This window comes from Ptychodera flava, chromosome 13 (assembly GCF_041260155.1).
Source record: "Ptychodera flava strain L36383 chromosome 13, AS_Pfla_20210202, whole genome shotgun sequence".
NCBI classification, from domain to species: domain Eukaryota; kingdom Metazoa; phylum Hemichordata; class Enteropneusta; family Ptychoderidae; genus Ptychodera; species Ptychodera flava.
The window spans coordinates 37,648,662-37,666,838 of record NC_091940.1 but is presented as its reverse complement, the minus strand read 5'-3'; the positions used below and the strand labels follow the sequence as shown (position 1 = coordinate 37,666,838).

The 18,177-nt window shown below is 36.3% G+C and overlaps 1 protein-coding gene across 3 annotated transcripts in view; it reads right to left on the bottom strand.

The window, feature by feature from the left end:
• Positions 1-4,785: 4,785 nt before the first annotated feature.
• The window catches only part of LOC139148371 (ataxin-1-like), a 38,508-nt gene continuing 25,116 nt past the window's right edge, over positions 4,786-18,177 (bottom strand). For all 3 annotated transcript variants that reach the window (XM_070719795.1, XM_070719796.1, XM_070719797.1), the window contains 2 exons: positions 6,286-8,081; positions 4,786-5,559 (listed from right to left, as the gene is read on the bottom strand). In XM_070719795.1, the coding sequence (XP_070575896.1) occupies positions 4,945-5,559; positions 6,286-8,081 (2,411 nt within the window). In that variant the 3' untranslated portion in view covers positions 4,786-4,944. The remainder of the gene's footprint in view (positions 5,560-6,285; positions 8,082-18,177) is intronic.

Below are 18,177 nucleotides of genomic sequence, written 5' to 3'. Positions count from 1 at the left end.
ATTACAATAAGATTTTAGCCACAGAAAGACTTGTAATTAAATGATAGATTTAATAATGGTTGCTAAAATCACAAACATACCGCTAAAGAGAAAGCTGGCCACAAACTAAGCTTTGCAACTGAACATAAATGAATTAATACAGACACAAACAGACTGAATTCACATTGTCTCCTGAATTGAGATAGGAGTGAAACCAAAATCCTCTTACAGTATACTTGTAGTGTAGATACTATCGAAGGGAAACAAAACTGAAAGACAAAACCGAAAAATATGCATATTACCAATATGAGGAACTTCATGATGGAAAATTTCCAGCAAATTGGAATCATGTCAGTGACATTACAGCTTGCAGTGGCAAATCAAATCAAATCTTTGATGAGAAATATATCCCGAAATATCTTCACAATTCTTCATTGCGAATTTAGGTTTAGAGTAAACAGTAAAGAAAGTGTAATGTTTGGAAATTATGTTATCCTGACTGCCTTATACATCATGAAAGAGACAGAGTTAAAGACATAACTTGGTTAAATATCCTATATTCAAATATGGCCATCACACTTTTTGTAGCTTGTCATATCTTGTAAACTGTGTATGTAAGTGAATGTTTTTTGGTTGAGGAGTATAATAGGTTGCAACTAATTCAAAATCGAATCTGAATCCAAAGCTAACCATCAAGGTGTGTACTAAGCAAGGCGGTTCATTTTCTTTTGAGTTCCTGTCTTAACTATCGCAAAAGATGACATGTGAAATTACGATTTAAGAATTTTGCCACGATGAAATATTTCCTATCAATCATAAAAATTTTCATTTATCCTCGTAATTACTTTCGCAAGTATCAGACATAATATATAAATTACATTTTTTTAGTCTTGGAAATTTCAAAATAAAACAAAGACTCCAAGCCTGGTGTAAATGTATGGTTATTAAAGGAAAATAAATGCAGTATGAATTTAAAGTTTAAAGGTCACAGTTCAGAGGTCACAGCATTGGCATGCAGCACCAAAAAAATTAAAAACATGATTAAAACCCAAATACTGTCCAAATTTGTCCCCAAATATTCCCTTGCCGGGCACCTGTATGGACAAGTTTTAATATTACAGTGACTTTTAAATGACATTGATTTTTAAATCTAATATCACAGACGCAGTCTCAGTGTTATTAAAACTAAAACTATCTGCATAAACAGCTTAATAGGTAAAGACATATACACAGAACTGTATAATTAGAAATGTAGGAATGAAAATTCAACAAACTGAAAACTTAATTACACTATAATTTATAAATTTTAAGTTAAAAACTTCATATGAATAGCTATTTGTAAATTTTCATATTTCTCTATTATTCAGTACAAGAACACACACTTGGGTAAAAAGGACTAAGGCATAGCAAATAGCCAAGGGTCATTTTTGTCTAAACTACACTTGTCTATCACCTTTTGTAACATGGCAACAACAACATAGCATTATTTAAGCATTGATACCAAACTCCATGTAAAATTTGTAAATGTGAACCAAATTAAGGAAAGTAAAGACGCAGTCACTTTTAGTTGCAAATGTTTCCTTGGAAAATTTGTAAGTTTCACAGCGAATGAAACAAAAAAAATGCAGACTCCATGCAAATCTAAGTATTGTAAAGATAGATAATGTGAGAGCTTTTGCAATAGTATTGTACTTTAGAAAGACGCTGAAATAGGATGACAAGACGCAAAATCATACTGAATGTAAATGTTGAATGACAGGGTGATCTATGCAGTATCCTGAACATCAATGGGAATACTTCTAACAACTCTATGTAATTCTAATGACAATTTGTTATTATAAAAATATGCAGTGTACAGACCGATTGTCATTCATTTCTTAAACAAAATATACGTACATTGATACCAGAGTATATCTCTTTTGGATGCTTTGTGTTGTTTGAAGGGTGATATGCTGTGCGTAGGAGAAATGTCAGGTTTTGTGAATTGGGTTGGATGGAATGCAAAATTTGGGAGAGGCACCATAGAAGATGTGGCATGGGATGGGTATTATGCTAGATGTGGAGGCACATAATATGCAGTGTATGAGTGATTTTTGCACATTTTGCAGCTGTGCAATATATAACATGTACTTGGACACTGACAGTGAATGACCAGTGGTCAATTTACATGGACAACTCATCCAATGGTCAGTGTATATGGATAAAATAGCCAAACCTAAGATTTGTGAAACCACCTGGACCATTAATTGATAGTCACTGTCTGGAGATCTTGACTGATAAAATGTACATAAAACAGACCTAAGGGGCGACGTCAAAAGTTCAATGTAGGATAAAAACTTAATTCCCTTAGTTTCCCCCCAAACCCCCCCACCCCCCCTAGAAACTTAATTGACTTATATTGAACCTGTTGCCAGGCTCTTTCTATGTAAAGCGAAGCTAAGGATCAGTCAATTTAGGGGTGAAATAAAGTAATGCATCGTTAAGGCCCCACTAGCTGTAACTTTTGAAATTGTTGACCTCAAATTATCTACCTATTCTCTCCTTTCTGAAATCTACCCTCTGAAGAGATATGAACTTTTACTGCATTGGGAAACCATTCCTTTCAGAAACATTTGACATGTAAGTTAAAATTTTAACGGTCATTTTGATTTCCTGGCATTTTCAAAAATTGGTAATATTAAAAAGGAATCAGAACATACAATGTCATCATTGAAAAAATTCACCCCCTATCATTACAATTTGGACTACTCTGTGCAGTTTATATGAAGATTTCAGTGCACATATGCATAGTATCAAGGGTTTTAGCTTTTCTGCATGGCGCTGTGATTTAATGTTTGGGCAAACATTTAATCGCAGTGTAATCTTTATCTTGTTCAAGATTGCATATATAGCCCCGGCAGGTAGTTAATAATAAGTGTGTACACATACCTAAATGACTACATTGTCATCAACTTATTTTAGTTTGAAAGCAAAATAATAAAAATAATGCTAAAAGATACAGCTAGTGGGGCTTAAGATTGGGAACACACTTTAACTTTGTGTTTCATCCAATGTAAATACAACATACTAACAACAAACTTGAAGTTTATCAATGAATGAACAAGAACAACAACAACAATAAAGTTCAGGTTTCTCCTTCCGGAGGTATAAAATCTATCTCAACTGTCCTGGTGGTTGTAACAACTCAGTTCACACTGCTCCATTCAGGTGGACTACACGTGCACCAGAAGTGTAGCAAAATACAATTATAAATTCAGAGTGCAACCATAGACTGTAGAGAAACTACCGTTTATGATGCAACAGAAGCCAACAGCCTGCATTGTTTACAATAACTAGGCCAGGTGCAGCTATACACGTGTTAAAACAACTCCCTCCGCTGGCTTCAACACGAAAGTGTGCATTTCTGCTCTATTTTTTTCAAAATATTCATTCCCCTGGCAATTTTTACCTTAAATCGATTTGTAGGATAGAAACTTTTTTAGGTCAAACCCCCCCCACCCCAAACTAAAAGAATTAAGTTTTTTATCCTTCATTGAACTTTTGACGTTGCCCCTAAAGCTGTCAAAAACAAAGAAGGGGCTCAGAAACTGTCGGCGGAAATCTTCTTCTTAACAAATTATGATAGCCTTATTAACATGTATGTAATTTTACAGAAATATAGCAATGCTCAAATTTACTAAATTTCCATGAATCTAATTTTTGTATTTTGGACCAACCTTTTGTGTGTATTGTCATTCTATACCACTGAAAACTGGTGTCAAAAACCTCACCAAACAGTATCAAAGACAAATGAATCTGACATAAATTAAAATCAATAATGAATTACATTTACACAACTCTTGTTTTCCACAATGTATTTATAACAATTCTTTTTTGTTACACTTTGGAAGGGAAGAGATGTTTTTACTATGGGGAAATTCTTGTTAGAAGATTTGACTTGTCTTCAATGCAAAGTATAGTTGAAAACTTTTAATGTTTAGATTTGTACCAATGACATCTTTCTTGGGTTTGAAGGGGCATACTGGTGCAGATTCTTCTGAAACTAGATTAGTTATGGGAATTTTAAAAAAAGACCTGTCATTTCAACATTCTGTGTTCACAAATGTCTCGATGAAAAACCTAGCAGTGACCTTGCAGCTGCTGTTTTTTATTTCAGCAATTAGGCAGTGCGTAGCAACTGCAGCATTATACAATCAGCTGCATTATCAGAATTGTTAATAATATTTGATATTTATTACCTAATTCCTTGTGGATAAACCTAATGTGATTTTTCCCATTAATGTTCTGATACACATATAATTTCAGCAATAGCAGATGCAGGGCAAAGGATTTGAAGCATAAAGATTTCATCGGCTACTGCCCCAGCATTAGCATATGAAATGTAATGACTTCATGGCCTACTGCTTGAGTATAAACATATTAAATGTAAAAACTTCCAAGGTTTTTGTCCTAGCTTCAGCATATCAATGTAAAGACTTCATGAGCTATTGCCCTGGCATTAGACATTGAAATGTAAAGACTTCATGAACTATTGCCCTGGCATTAGACATTGAAATGTAAAGACTTCATGAACTATTGCCCTGGCATTAGACATTGAAATGTAAAGACTTCATGAGCTATTGCCCTGGCATTAGACATTGAAATGTAAAGACTTCATGAACTATTGCCCTGGCATTAGACATTGAAATGTAAAGACTTCATGAGCTATTGCCCTGGCATTAGACATTGAAATGTAAAGACTTCAGGAGCTATTGCCCTGGCATTAGACATTGAAATGTAAAGACTTCATGAACTATTGCCCTGGCATTAGACATTGAAATGTAAAGACTTCATGAACTATTGCCCTGGCATTAGACCTTGAAATGTAAAGACTTCATGAGCTATTGCCCTGGCATTAGCATATGAAGAGCAAGGAATTATGGGCTAGCACCCGGCATCAGCATATGAAGGGCACAGCATTATTAACTATTTCCCTGAGATACCATGAACTATTGGTCTCTGTGAAAGCTTAGCTAATGATTCTAGTGGCAACGGTACAGGAAGGTGATCTGTCTCTTTTTCTTTTTCACAAAGCTTGATAGGATCTGACCATCTTCTCTTCCTAAGACGAGAAGGTTTCTGTGTTTGTAATGAGGTCTCCTTTCCTGCCTCATGATTTCCATTTGCATTTTCCCGGACACTTGACCTTTGCAGTTCGTACTCCGGTTGCTTTTCATTTTCTTGTATAACTCTCCGGGTGCAGAGTCCAATGGTTTGTTGTGATGAAAGATCACCACCGCCTCTATGCTGTCCTATCTTTGAAGCAGAGCTATCATGAGGTAGAAATGGGCGTTCCAGCTTAGGTCTCTTGAATTCCGGCTCCTCCACATCTTCCGCTGTCTCGCAATCAATCTCAGACTTTATTTCTTTCTGATGTAGTCGACCGTTTTTATCCTTCAGAGTCAATGAAATGCACACATCACCCACAGATAACTGGTGACAGGACAGTCCGTATCGTTGTAAGGTTCTGTCAGGTCTCACTGAAGACCAGCCTTGTCCAAACACAAAGAACGGATGCTCAACTGTGGATTCCACAGTAACCTGCAAGAAAAACATAGATAGCAGTTATAGTGTCTTCACTTTTTGTCCTCTTGTAAAATTACAAGTTTTCTTGTGAAATAAAACATCCAAATATGTGATGTGAGTACTCTGTCCACATTCTGTTCTTTATGCGTTATAGAACACACTTGAGAGTGCTACAGTGAGAGCAGATGATGATCTCTATAGCAAATTTACATATGAATGCATGTACATTAGCTCAGCCAATCATAGATCTTGTATATAAAACATCGGATCACTGGAATTATATTATGTCATATTTATGTACTTAGTGATACTTTTTGCTAAATTTAAGGAATATATGTAATAATTACAGAACCCCATGGCCTTGCGCAGCATTTTGAGGGATACTAAAGTTATTTAACTTGTGGTGCAGCATATTCTGCTGTAATATTCATGAGCGAAGCAAGTGAAAAGTACTGTCACAGGATATGTCGCATCACTCGTTAGAATAACTTTAGTATTCCTCCAAATGCCATGTGAGGCCATGGGGTTCTGTCATAGATTCTGGCAATTTGTTTGGCCATATTCGAATGAAGCACATGTTTATTGCTTATCATGTTCAATCTAGTGCATGCCATTCCAGCCTGTGGTTAACAATACATGTATACATATCCTTCATTAAGTACACTTGCATTAACTTACATATGAAGCTGAAAGTGAAATAATGAAACCAGTCAAAAGATTGCAGAATAAAGTGACACTGACCTGAATTCTGTGTTCTCCAACGGAGAAGCCCAATATTGCCAGACCAGCTTGGTGATCCTCATCAATTCTGACTACAGTACTGGAATCAATCTTCAGATCCTCACTGACAGCTGCACTCTGAACAAAGTCCTCTGTTCTCAGATCTTCCACTTTTTTCAACTCTCCATTTGCCAGTTGGATTATGGATCCTTTCATGAAATGCGGAGGAAAGTGAGGATGTGGTGGCTGACTTGAGAAAGCAGGGGGTGATAACTGGTACTGGGTGTTTGGCGTTGAATTCATTGGTGTATTTGGAGTATGGGGTGTGTGAGGGGGTGTCTGGGTTGGTTGAATTGCATGGGGTGTGTGAGGGGGTGTCTGCTGCGTGGGTTGTAAAGGTGGTGGCATAGGATTAACAGAAGAAGACCAGCTGGGTGTATGTGGCCCTGAAGGGGTTCCTTGCGGTGAACCAGAACGAACATCAGGAGGTCTCGGGTGACCTTGATTCTGAATTTCATACTTGGTTGGATTGATGTTGATGTTTGGTGGTCTGTTTGGCCGTAGACCCCTCTCTTCAAGATGAGGAGTTGATGTTGGTTTCGGTGATGCTGACACATCTCTTTCTCTGCCTCTTGCAGATCTTGATGGGTTTATGGTCTGAGGTGACTGTCTTGGAGATCTGTTGACTGCTGCATAAACACTTCCCTCAGATTTACTGTGTATTGATGGTTGGGTCTCGTCTGACAGGGCCTGCCGACTGTCACTTCTTTCCCTTTTTATCTCTGTTCTCAGAGAGTGTCCTGACGGTGTTGGACTTTGTCTCAATGGACTAATACTAGCAGTTTGGTTGGCCATGATGTGCTGACCATGGGGCATTGCCTGCACTGCAGCGTATGTCACTGCTCCCGGTGGAGTCGCTTTGTCTGGATTTTCCAAACTGAGCGGAGAACCAACAGGCGTTAGATAGTGACTCGAAATGTGAGCTAGGTGCGCTGGCACAAATGTTGACCGTTGCACTTGACCTTGACCATGAGATTGTTGAACATGACTTCCCATACTGGCAAGCATGGCTGAATAAGATTCAATTTGAGGATACTGTCCACTTGCAAGAGCAGCAGGGTGAGGGAAACCAGGTTGTACGTATGCAGCAGGGTATGGAGCTCCGATGTAAGGTGAATACGTTGGCAATGTAGAAGAATGCAAAGTTACTGGAGGTATATGTGATGAGTATTGCAATGGTGGGAATGGAACCTGCCCTAGCGATGAAGTTGAGTACACCGTAGAAAATTGACCTGTCGTGAAGAGTCTCTGAGAAGCATTGAATTCTGTGAGTGGTGGGCGGAAGAGAGTCCCTGAAGCTGTTTGCTGCGTCAATGTTCCACTTTGCATGCCTACGAGAGCCCTGTGTTCTGATTGGCTGGATGCAGCATCAGCGGCCAACCAAGTCAGGCTATCAGCAGTTGTGGCGACTGTTGACACAGTACTGTACTTATTATCATCTGTCATTGTCTGATGGGCAATGGTAATACCGTGGCTAACACCACTTGTGTTTTCATGTTCCTCTCTGGTCAGCTCTCTAACAGGTGTGTTTCGGGAGTTACTTTGTTTGTCAGACAGTAATGGAAACTCTCTAATCCTGTCTGGATGTGTAGATGTCACAGGTCGGCAATCTGTTGATTGTGATGAATGGTACCTGGGAGAACCCTCACTGTGTTTCCATGATGTCACATCTTTGTCTGATTTTCTCTGAGATTCATCTGATGGTGGTGTTGATGACAGCATTGACTCTGAACAAAGAAGTGATTGACCATCGGACCCTGCAAGAAAAGAAATTCAAATTATGAAAGTACATGACAGCAATTAATGATATGGTGTTCTGTATGTTTTATATTGATAATGTACAAAGTTGTCTAGGTATGACATGGTACATAAATAACACGCATAGCAAATACAATAGCCTTGAAACAACATTAAACACAAGGCAAAAGTGCATGGCATGATAAACTGCAAAGGTGACATTACTTGCAAAAGTTCAATGACATAACCTGGAAATTTGATGCATATGCACATCAACGTGAAAAGTCAATGAAATGTGGATATTGCTGTTCTGTTTTTGACGTGTCAGACTGTTATTAAAATTAAAAGCCAGATTTATAAGTTTGTTAACTCATCTATGCTTTTTATGGAAGGGCCTATACTAGTATTGCATAAATAAATCTTGTAAAACAAACTGCAGTGTGTTAGTTCTTCGTAAATTATGAGATTAATTCAAAAATTCATTTCAGAGGAAGCTGAAAAAAATTCTCAATTCCCTTTCATGTAATATTTAAGTAATGAGTGAGCTTGATGCTACATTGTGACAGGATGTTGAATTTGAAGTTTTAGTTCATTTTCTCTTGCCCAACCATGTCCAAGCTCATTTTGCACCCTATCCTATCATCATTAACCACTTCACATCAAGCGATTGGGATTATCAAATATCTAAATTTTGTACCCATTCTGATGGTACATTCCATATCCACTTCATCATATCCTGCCCAGTACAGGGAACCCATACACCCAATTTTATTTGGTTTTTGCCATTTATCCAACATGAGATTCAAACTCAAAATATATGCAACAAGTCATCGTTGATGACACAGTCCCCACTTGTTAATGGGTACTTTGATTACATGTCCTAAGAGGATAGAGTCCTCTTCATTAATTGAGACATGCCCAAGTTTTGGCTAAGGACACGAAAAAATTGTAACAAAATGGCTGCCATGCAGCCATATTGGATCATATCAAGAAACAAATTGACAAACATATGTATGACATAGTTTAATGTCCTTGTACCAACTTTGAATAAAATCGGTTAAGATATGCCTTAGAGTATTATGGCCCTCGACAGGAAAAAATCGTAATAAAATGGCCGCAAGGCAGCCATATTGGATCGTATCACATAACAAATTGACATGCATATGAATGACATTAGTCAATCTCCTTGTACCAACTTTGAATAAAATCCGTTGAAACATGTCTGAGTTATTGCTCTGTACATGAAAATATCGTAATAAAATGGCTGCCTAGCGGCCATACTGGATCGTATCACATAACAAATTGACGTACATATGTAAGACATAGGTCAATGTCCTTGTACCAACTTTGAATAAATCGGTTGAGATTTGCCTGAGTTATGCCTCTGCATATGAAAAAATCGTAATAAAATGGCCACACAGCAGCCATATTGGATTGTATCACAAAACAAATTGACATGCATATCTATGACATTGGTCAATGTCCTTGTACCAACTTTGAATAAAATCGGTTAAAACATGTCTGAGTTATGGCACTGTATATGAAAAAATCGTAATAAAATGGCCGCCTGGCGGCCATATTGGATCGTATCATCATAAAAAATAGTGTCAATGACACTGTCCTCCCAATTTGCAGCGATACTAACTACTAGTACACACATGACATTGCATTCTTACAGGTTGACTAAGAAAATTCCATTGCAAGTCCAAATTAATCTTATACCCCGGCAATATGAAATGCTCCATCTCATAATGACTTTTACACATCTGACAGAAAACAACCCTAGGATCAAGACTATCATGTTTTACAGCAATCCAACAAATACTTTGGGAGAAAATGATTTTTTACAAAAAATGGGAAAAATTGCCCCCAAAATACAAATATGAAAATTTCACCACAATTTGAACAAATCTGACAAAGGTCAACCCTTGCATCATACATACAAGTTTTCAAGGCAATGGGATGAGTGCTTTCAGAAAAGATTTTTTTACAAAAAACGGGAAAATTGCCCAAAAAATACAACTTTAAAAATTTCACCACAATTTGAAGAAATGTAACTAAAGTCACTATAAAGAGCCTGCATACCAAGTTTCAACCAAATCTGGCCAGTGGTTACAAAGTTTTAGCAATTTGCAGGATTTTTCCTTTTTTTCCCCTTCATTTGCATATTTTTGACTTTGACATGTTTATTTCAACAAACATCTCCACCCCTCGATGCACCTGTCCACCAAATACTAAGATGGTAGGTGCTGCGATTTAGGAGTTTTTAATGTTGACAGACATACATCCGTACATAATAACTAACATACATACATACATACATACATACATACAGACAGATCGTAGACCCTCCATAAAACGCGGGTCTACAGACAGACAGACAGACAAACAGATAGACATGCATACATTTATTATTACAGCTTTTAACCTCCAAAAGCCTACCAACTTGTCAATATTAGCTTGATCAACTTGATACTACTGCTTATAATAATATAAATGAGAGTTAATTACATTGTAATTAAAGTAAACAAGACTTGCTTATCAACATTTACGTCATAAAAAAACAGCATATCTGTCAGGTTATAAAGAATCTTCAGCTGGTTATCTTTATCAGTATTTCATCCTATTAACCAAGCACATTTTAACTTTCAAATTAACATTGCAAGTAAGTTGAGACTGTAAGTACTCAGAGAAAGCACACTGAAGAGACAAATGTTTGCAACTTAAGAAGTTCAAGGTCATCAAAAGCACGATAAGGAATCATGTTACACTTTCATTGCACTGTTTACACAGATTGCATAATTGCTATAAATAGCACATGAGGAATCTTACAGTCCAGCTTTACCATAAAACCATATCACTTTGACCACTCTTTTAATTGATCAATTTATTGTTTTCCTCAAAAAATAATTTTATTTTATCCTTACCAAGTCAACCATAAATGTGAATTGGAACTTTCTCTATCTCTATTTATTTGACCAACCTATCATGACAAACTATTATGAGCAATTTCTTTTAGATAACATACAGAGCACAATATATGATGGTTCACAATATGTCAAAGTTGGGATTCAGGAAAGTTGCCTTTACATGTTTTAATCCTCCAAGATGGTCAGCATTTCACCATGAACTGTCAAAAATGTTGAACATTCTAATAATTCTACACTCAAATTATTTTGGCTTTGTTGATATCCTCATTAATTCAATTATTTAAAATCATATTAATTATTTTTTGGGGGTGAATTGATGGGGTTTATACAGTACAAGAGTTACATACAATGTAAGTCAAATTCAGTTAAAACATCAATTACCGTCTAACATTGCATCATTCCTATAAATAGCACCTCAGCCTGGAACAGCACAATCATAATCTGCTCATTCACACAGGCAGTACTTGACTTTGAATGAATGACCTACTACATTTCACCTGTGTACCAAATTTGAAAGCATGACAAAAAGTACCACAAAATTTGCAAATTTCAGCTTGAGTTCACAGAGTCATCTTCAGGTCACTCCTAGGAACCTGCACACCCAATTAGAAAGTAATGGCATACACAGTTTCAAAGAAGATTTTTTTAACCAAATATGGCAAAAATTGCCCAAAAATACAAATATGCAAATTGTGCCATAATTTTGATGAATTCTATTTTGAGTTTTCACAAGGTACCAGCACGCCAAATTTTAAAGCGATCCAACCATTGGTTTAAGAGGAAAAGATTTTTTACTAAAATGCCAAAAAAAGAAAAAAAAATCATTAAAAATAGAAAGCATCAAATATTGACATCAAATCTATATGTTTAAATGAGTTGGGCCCAAGGTACCTAAAACCCAAATATGACAATGATTAGATGAGTAGTTCCTGAGTTATTGATTTTTGACCATTTTTGCTTTTTTTTGTACCTCATTAGCATATCTATGGGCCTAAAAAGTTCATTTTAACAACGGCACATCTACATCATATATGGCATCACTACACCAAAAATCAGCTCAATACGTGCAGCGGTTTTTGAGTTTTTGCGTTGGACGGACAGACATCCATACATACATACATACATACATACATACATACATACATACAGACAGACATCTCACATACAGACTTTTTTCAACCATATAACCTCCCATTGCCATATATGTATGGCAAATGGGAGGTAACAAATCGACATGCATATCTATGACATTGGTCAATGTCCTTTTACCAACTTGGAATAAAATCGGTTGAAACATGTCTGAGTTATGGCTCTGTACATGAAAAAATCGTAATAAAATGGCCGCCTGGCGGCCATATTGGATCGTATCACAAAACAAAATGACGTGCATATCTATGACATTGGTCAATGTCCTTGTACCAACTTGGAATAAAATCGGTTGAAACATGTCTGAGTTATGGCTCTGTACATGAAAAAATCGTAATAAAATGGCCGCCTGGCGGCCATATTGGATCGTATCACAAAACAAAATGATGTGCATATCTATGACATTGGTCAATGTCATTGTACCAACTTTGAATAAAATCGGTTGAAACATGTCTGAGTTATGGCTCTGTACATGAAAAAATCGTAATAAAATGGCCGCCTGGCAGCCATATTGGATCGTATCACAAAACAAATCGACGTGCATCTGTATGACATATGAAGTAATCCTTGTACCAAGTTTGAATGAAATCGCTTCTTGCATCTCTGAGATATCTGCGTGAACGGACGGACGCACGCACGGACGCACACACGCACGCACGCACGGACGCACACACGCACGGACATGACCAAACCTATAAGTCCCCCCGGACGGTGTCCGTGGGGACTAACAATCACGTTGCAAGTGTTGTTAGCATATGATAGAATTATTCTCATACATCATATGCATATGCACTTTATGTAGAGCTTTGATTAAAAGAATCAAAAGCTACAACTTTTGATAATATTGTAATAGTATGTCCTACAAAACAATGCTTTATCCCCCTTTATCCCAAGTGTATGTTGAAAACAAAGTATTATCCGTACCAATATGAAACATGGTGTAGAATGTGTGAAGTTTCTTGTTTACAAATGAATTTTGAGTCCAGACTAAAATTCACTCATAAACAACGAATACCGTCAGAAATTACACACATACAGACTGTATTGACAAGTTGAATGTTAGGCATTTCAACACAAATTTGGGGATTAGAGCTAGAAAGTGTTCTTTTCAAACAAAAGAAGACAAAGAAATATACTAGAAAATCCCTCAAAAGTTACAGCTATAAATTGCACCATTGTGTGATCTTTAACCTTTGACATGTGGTAGAGTGAAAAATATGCTAATGTCATCTCTATCACAGGGGTAAAGTTAGTATCCTTTGATATATGTATTCATTGTAACAGTTACTTTTCTTTATGAGGAAGTGGTTGATCATGTTCTGTTAGTGTAGGTGTGCTTAGTCATAGCTGTCACTACATTGCTGTCTTTGAAATACGTTTGTAAACGTGTACAGACAACATAGACATTTTGATGACATCATTTGTAGAGTAACCAAAATTGTCATTGCTTTGTGTCCATGGCGTACCTGTATCCAGGTCGTAAGTAAACATTTAACAATTCACCACCTGTCATATGTCAGTCAGCAGACTAATCCAAATGACTTTAAATAGTGTCAAAATATGGCAACTGGTTCCCTTGAATGCTACCAACATATCAAATATTGATTTAGTTGTCTGTGACTACGAAATCCACAAGCAACATCGTAGAGTCATTCAACAAATGATAACCTTTTGGATCACAGAGGAAAGGTAAAACAATAGCCTTTTCATACAGTGTATTTGAATCGCCACCACACGGAACTGGAAGTTTTAACACATAAACTGGAAGTTTATGGTAATTTCAATGACAACTGTTTTCATATACAGAGATAAACATCACATTTTAAAACTCGTATCACATTTTGAAAAGAGATTTGTGATTGAGAAAAAAGACATTGGCTTCATGCATCTTTCTATGTCCATGGAAAGTATGAATTGAAAACTACCAAGCCGTGCCACAACTCTACCTATTCTACAATGATATTTGCATCAATATTAATGGTAATCCTTTGAGGTATGGTCTACTACCGGTACTGGTATATCTACCGGTGTTTTCATTTTGAGTTTGAAATGACAGCGCGATACTTGACTATTTTATGTAGTTTGGAAGCAAGGATGTACAGTATAAACATATAGGAAAAGAACAAACCATTATTGGTAGATAGCCATACGATTTTCTGCATACAACCATAACCTACCTACTTTGAAAAAGTAATGCAGTGTGCCAAGACTAAACATAGGGCCAAAGTCCCTGAAGCTACTATAGACATGGATACAAAATTAAGTATTTCTGTCTGTATGAAATTATCTCACTAAGGTCATCCTAGGGACATGTAAACCAAATATTAAAGCTGTCTGACCAGCGGTTTTGAAAAAACAAGCGACTCAACAGTTGACAGAGCTCTGCTGTGTTATGTAGAGAATAACCTTTTGTGACACATGTATTGATGAAGAAGGTGGATATCTTTGATTGCTCATTTCAGGATGGCCTGACCAAAATGGAAAAAATTCTGTAAAAATACAGATTTGCTTATTTCATCAGACTATATTAGTCAATAAAAGCAAATAAACGAGAGTTAATTACATTCTAATTGAAGTAAACAAGACTTGCTTAAATCAAGATTTATGTCATAAAAAAACAGCATATCTGTCAGGTTATAAAGAATCTTGAGCTGGTTATCTTTATCAGTATTTTTATCCTATTAACCAAGCACATTTTAACTTTCAAATTAACATTGTAAGTAAGTTCTGTTGAATAAGTTGAGACTGTGCGTACTCAGAGAAAGCACACTGAAGAGACAAATGTTTGAAACTTAAGAAGTTCAAGGTCATCAAAAGCATTATAAGGAATCATGTTACACTTTCATTGCACTGTTTACACAGATTGCATAATTGCTATAAATAGCACATGAGGATCTTACTGCCCAGCTTTACCATAAAAACCCTATCACTTTGACCACTCTTTTAATTGACCACTCTATTTTTTTCCTCAAAAAGTAATCTTATTTTATCCTTACCAAGTCAACCATAAATGGAAATTAGAACTTTCTCTATCTCTATTTATTTGACCACCCTATCATGACAAACTATAATGAGCAATTTCTTTTAGATAACATAAATGGTGGTTCAGAATATATCAAAGTTGGGATTCAGGAAAGTTGCCTTTACATGTTTTAATCCTCCAAAATGGTAAGCATTTCACTATGAACTGTCAAAAAGTTGCACTTTCTGATAATTCCACACTAAAATTATTTTGGCTTGATGATTTCCTAATTAATTCAATTATTTAAACTCATATTAATTATTTTTTCTGGGTGAATTGATAGGGTTTATACAGTACAAGAATTACATACAATGTAAGTCAAATTTTGACCAAAATGACAAAAAATTCCTTAAAAATACACATTTGCATATTTCATCACAATTTGAACAAATCTAAGTTGGGTTATCCCTAGGGACCTGTATACCAAATAACAAAGCTGTCTGACCAGCGGTTATGAAGAAGAAGATTTTTTACCAAAAACACCTTTTTTGGCATTAATTTGCCTATTTTCAACAATATCAAAAAATTAAAAAAAAATAGTTTCTCAAAATCATATTTTTCATCTACACAACAAATATCAAATCAGTAAGTACTGCGGTTCTCAAGATATTTGAGTGGACGGACGCCTCACAAACGGACATACATACATACATACATACATACATACAGACTGACGACGGACGCCGGACGGATACCCATCCCAATAGCTTCTATAGACTATAGTCTATAGTAGCTAAAAATAGACTGATGAGATTGATGACTTAATAGAACTATACTCTACATTTGTTTTGGACTAGACTAGCTCTTATGAATATACAAATTTAGGTCAATCACATTATCTTAATTTTAAATTCTACACTGAAATAATGAGATCACAATTTAAGTTGAGTAGAATACTAATTATTATGCGCTTCTTGGTGATCATCCATGGTGAAGTCATACTTTGACACAATTCAACCTTGGAAAGTTGTACTCTATACAATGTTGCTTTATAAACTGAAAATAAATACAAATTTTAAAGAAATACCAGTGATAATGTACAGCCAGTACAATGAAATCTGTAAGACTTCAAAAAATAATACATGATCTTGGCAAGTTTCATCCTAATTTCACAGCCATTGTTGGACCAAACTCTGGTTTTCTTTATCACCATGACTGTGCCGGGAAATGGAGGTGATAGGGTTAATGAACAGAATGGTTACAGTAAGGTAAATTTTAATCAACAGCACAAGAAAGCCTACATCCATGCACAAATTTACAAGCAATATAACAGAGCATTTACAGTGATTTGGTTTAAAAATCTGGTAATGAATGATAGGCAAGATACTATTTTCAGATCAAATCAATATACTACGCTTGTCTAGAATTTAATGCATTTAGAAACCAGAATGTCCACAAACGAGGATGATGAATTATTTGTCTACCAAGGTTGAACAAACATGATCCCATTACTATCCAATTATTCATATCAGAAGTTTTTATTAAAAACTTGATCAACTTCTCACAAACTTCTTTCCGCTGAAAACCTTCCTCTACAGTTGCGACGATGGAAGGAAATTTTATAAGCATACCGACTCTACCATGGTATCCAAAACTCAGCAATCAATGCCATCAAGCTTACCATACACTAACTCTTTTGGTTTAAAAACCCTTTTTCTGTAGTTTGTGAGCATATCACTGAAAGTCATGGTATTAGAAAATCCACTTATCTGCTATGTTATGATTTAGCTGTATTCTTCAACACAGTGGCTGTGTTGCACAATATCCTTCTGTATTCTGTGCCCCACGGCCCTGACAAAGTTTTTTACACAAGTACTGACCAAATAACTGGCATATTTTGAGGATATAAATCATGCAATGTCTGCTATGATTGGCTGTAGTGGAGAAGTACGCTACTGAGAAACTGAGAAGTCAAACAGTCTACAAACTATGCCCATTGTTTTCTTTTATCAATTGATAACCATGACTGAACCACTATTATTACAAACACAAACTTTGTCCCTGGATAACAGCAGTCTGTACGATTGTTTCTGGTTTTGGGCTGATTCATGAATGATCATAGCGGCTCTGTGATACTATACCTGTAATTTAGAACAGATGTTGGATGTGAAAACAGAGCCAAGGTTTTGTCATAAACTTTTGACTACTACTGATTTACTTCATGGGTACTTCATATTCAAGGGACAACTATCACAGTGAAAGTTTTTGGTAGCAGTTGAAAATAATAAATAATAACGAAAAGATCCACATTTTTCATGTTTTACTCTGATGCTACAAAAGATGTCAATTCAAAAATGACTACTCTACAGATTGGCACATGGGTGATGAAAACACAATAAAACAATTGTGAACACTGACTGTGTATCGGTGTCAATGTGAATGGTATAATTCTCACTGATTTATAGTGAGCATTTAATGTGTTGCTCAGCGCCAGGGCACAGGAATGCATCAGCGTATACAGAACAGTGATGCTTGATCATTCCATCTAAACATGCTGGATCCTGGAATGTACCATTTATATAATTTATAGTATGTTGGAGTGAACTACATACATGTATTGACAACACACTGTAATACCAACATGCCAGTATGAGGTAAGGGATTGCAGCACTGCACCCAAATACATTCGAATGGGTTACACCATACAAGTACAATGGCACTATGGAAATATAAAACAGTTAATGTGGAAAATTCATATCCTGGTCACTGAATATATCAATTTGGTCAGAGAGGGTTCTGACTGACCATACCAGGTATGATTACAGGGTACTGATTTGTTCCATATGGGGTGGAGCGTATGGATGCATGCAGCTTGTTGGTACAAGGTACTGACTTGCACCATATCAAAAGGGTATTGGATTCCAACGTATGGAGTACAGGGTAACTTTCGCACAATATGATATCGGTATAGGGCATTGGCTGTGATATGTAGGTACAGGTGACTGACTTGCACCTGTTAGGATTAATAGGGTACCGCATTGCATCATTTAGGTACAAGGTACTGATTTGCATAACAGA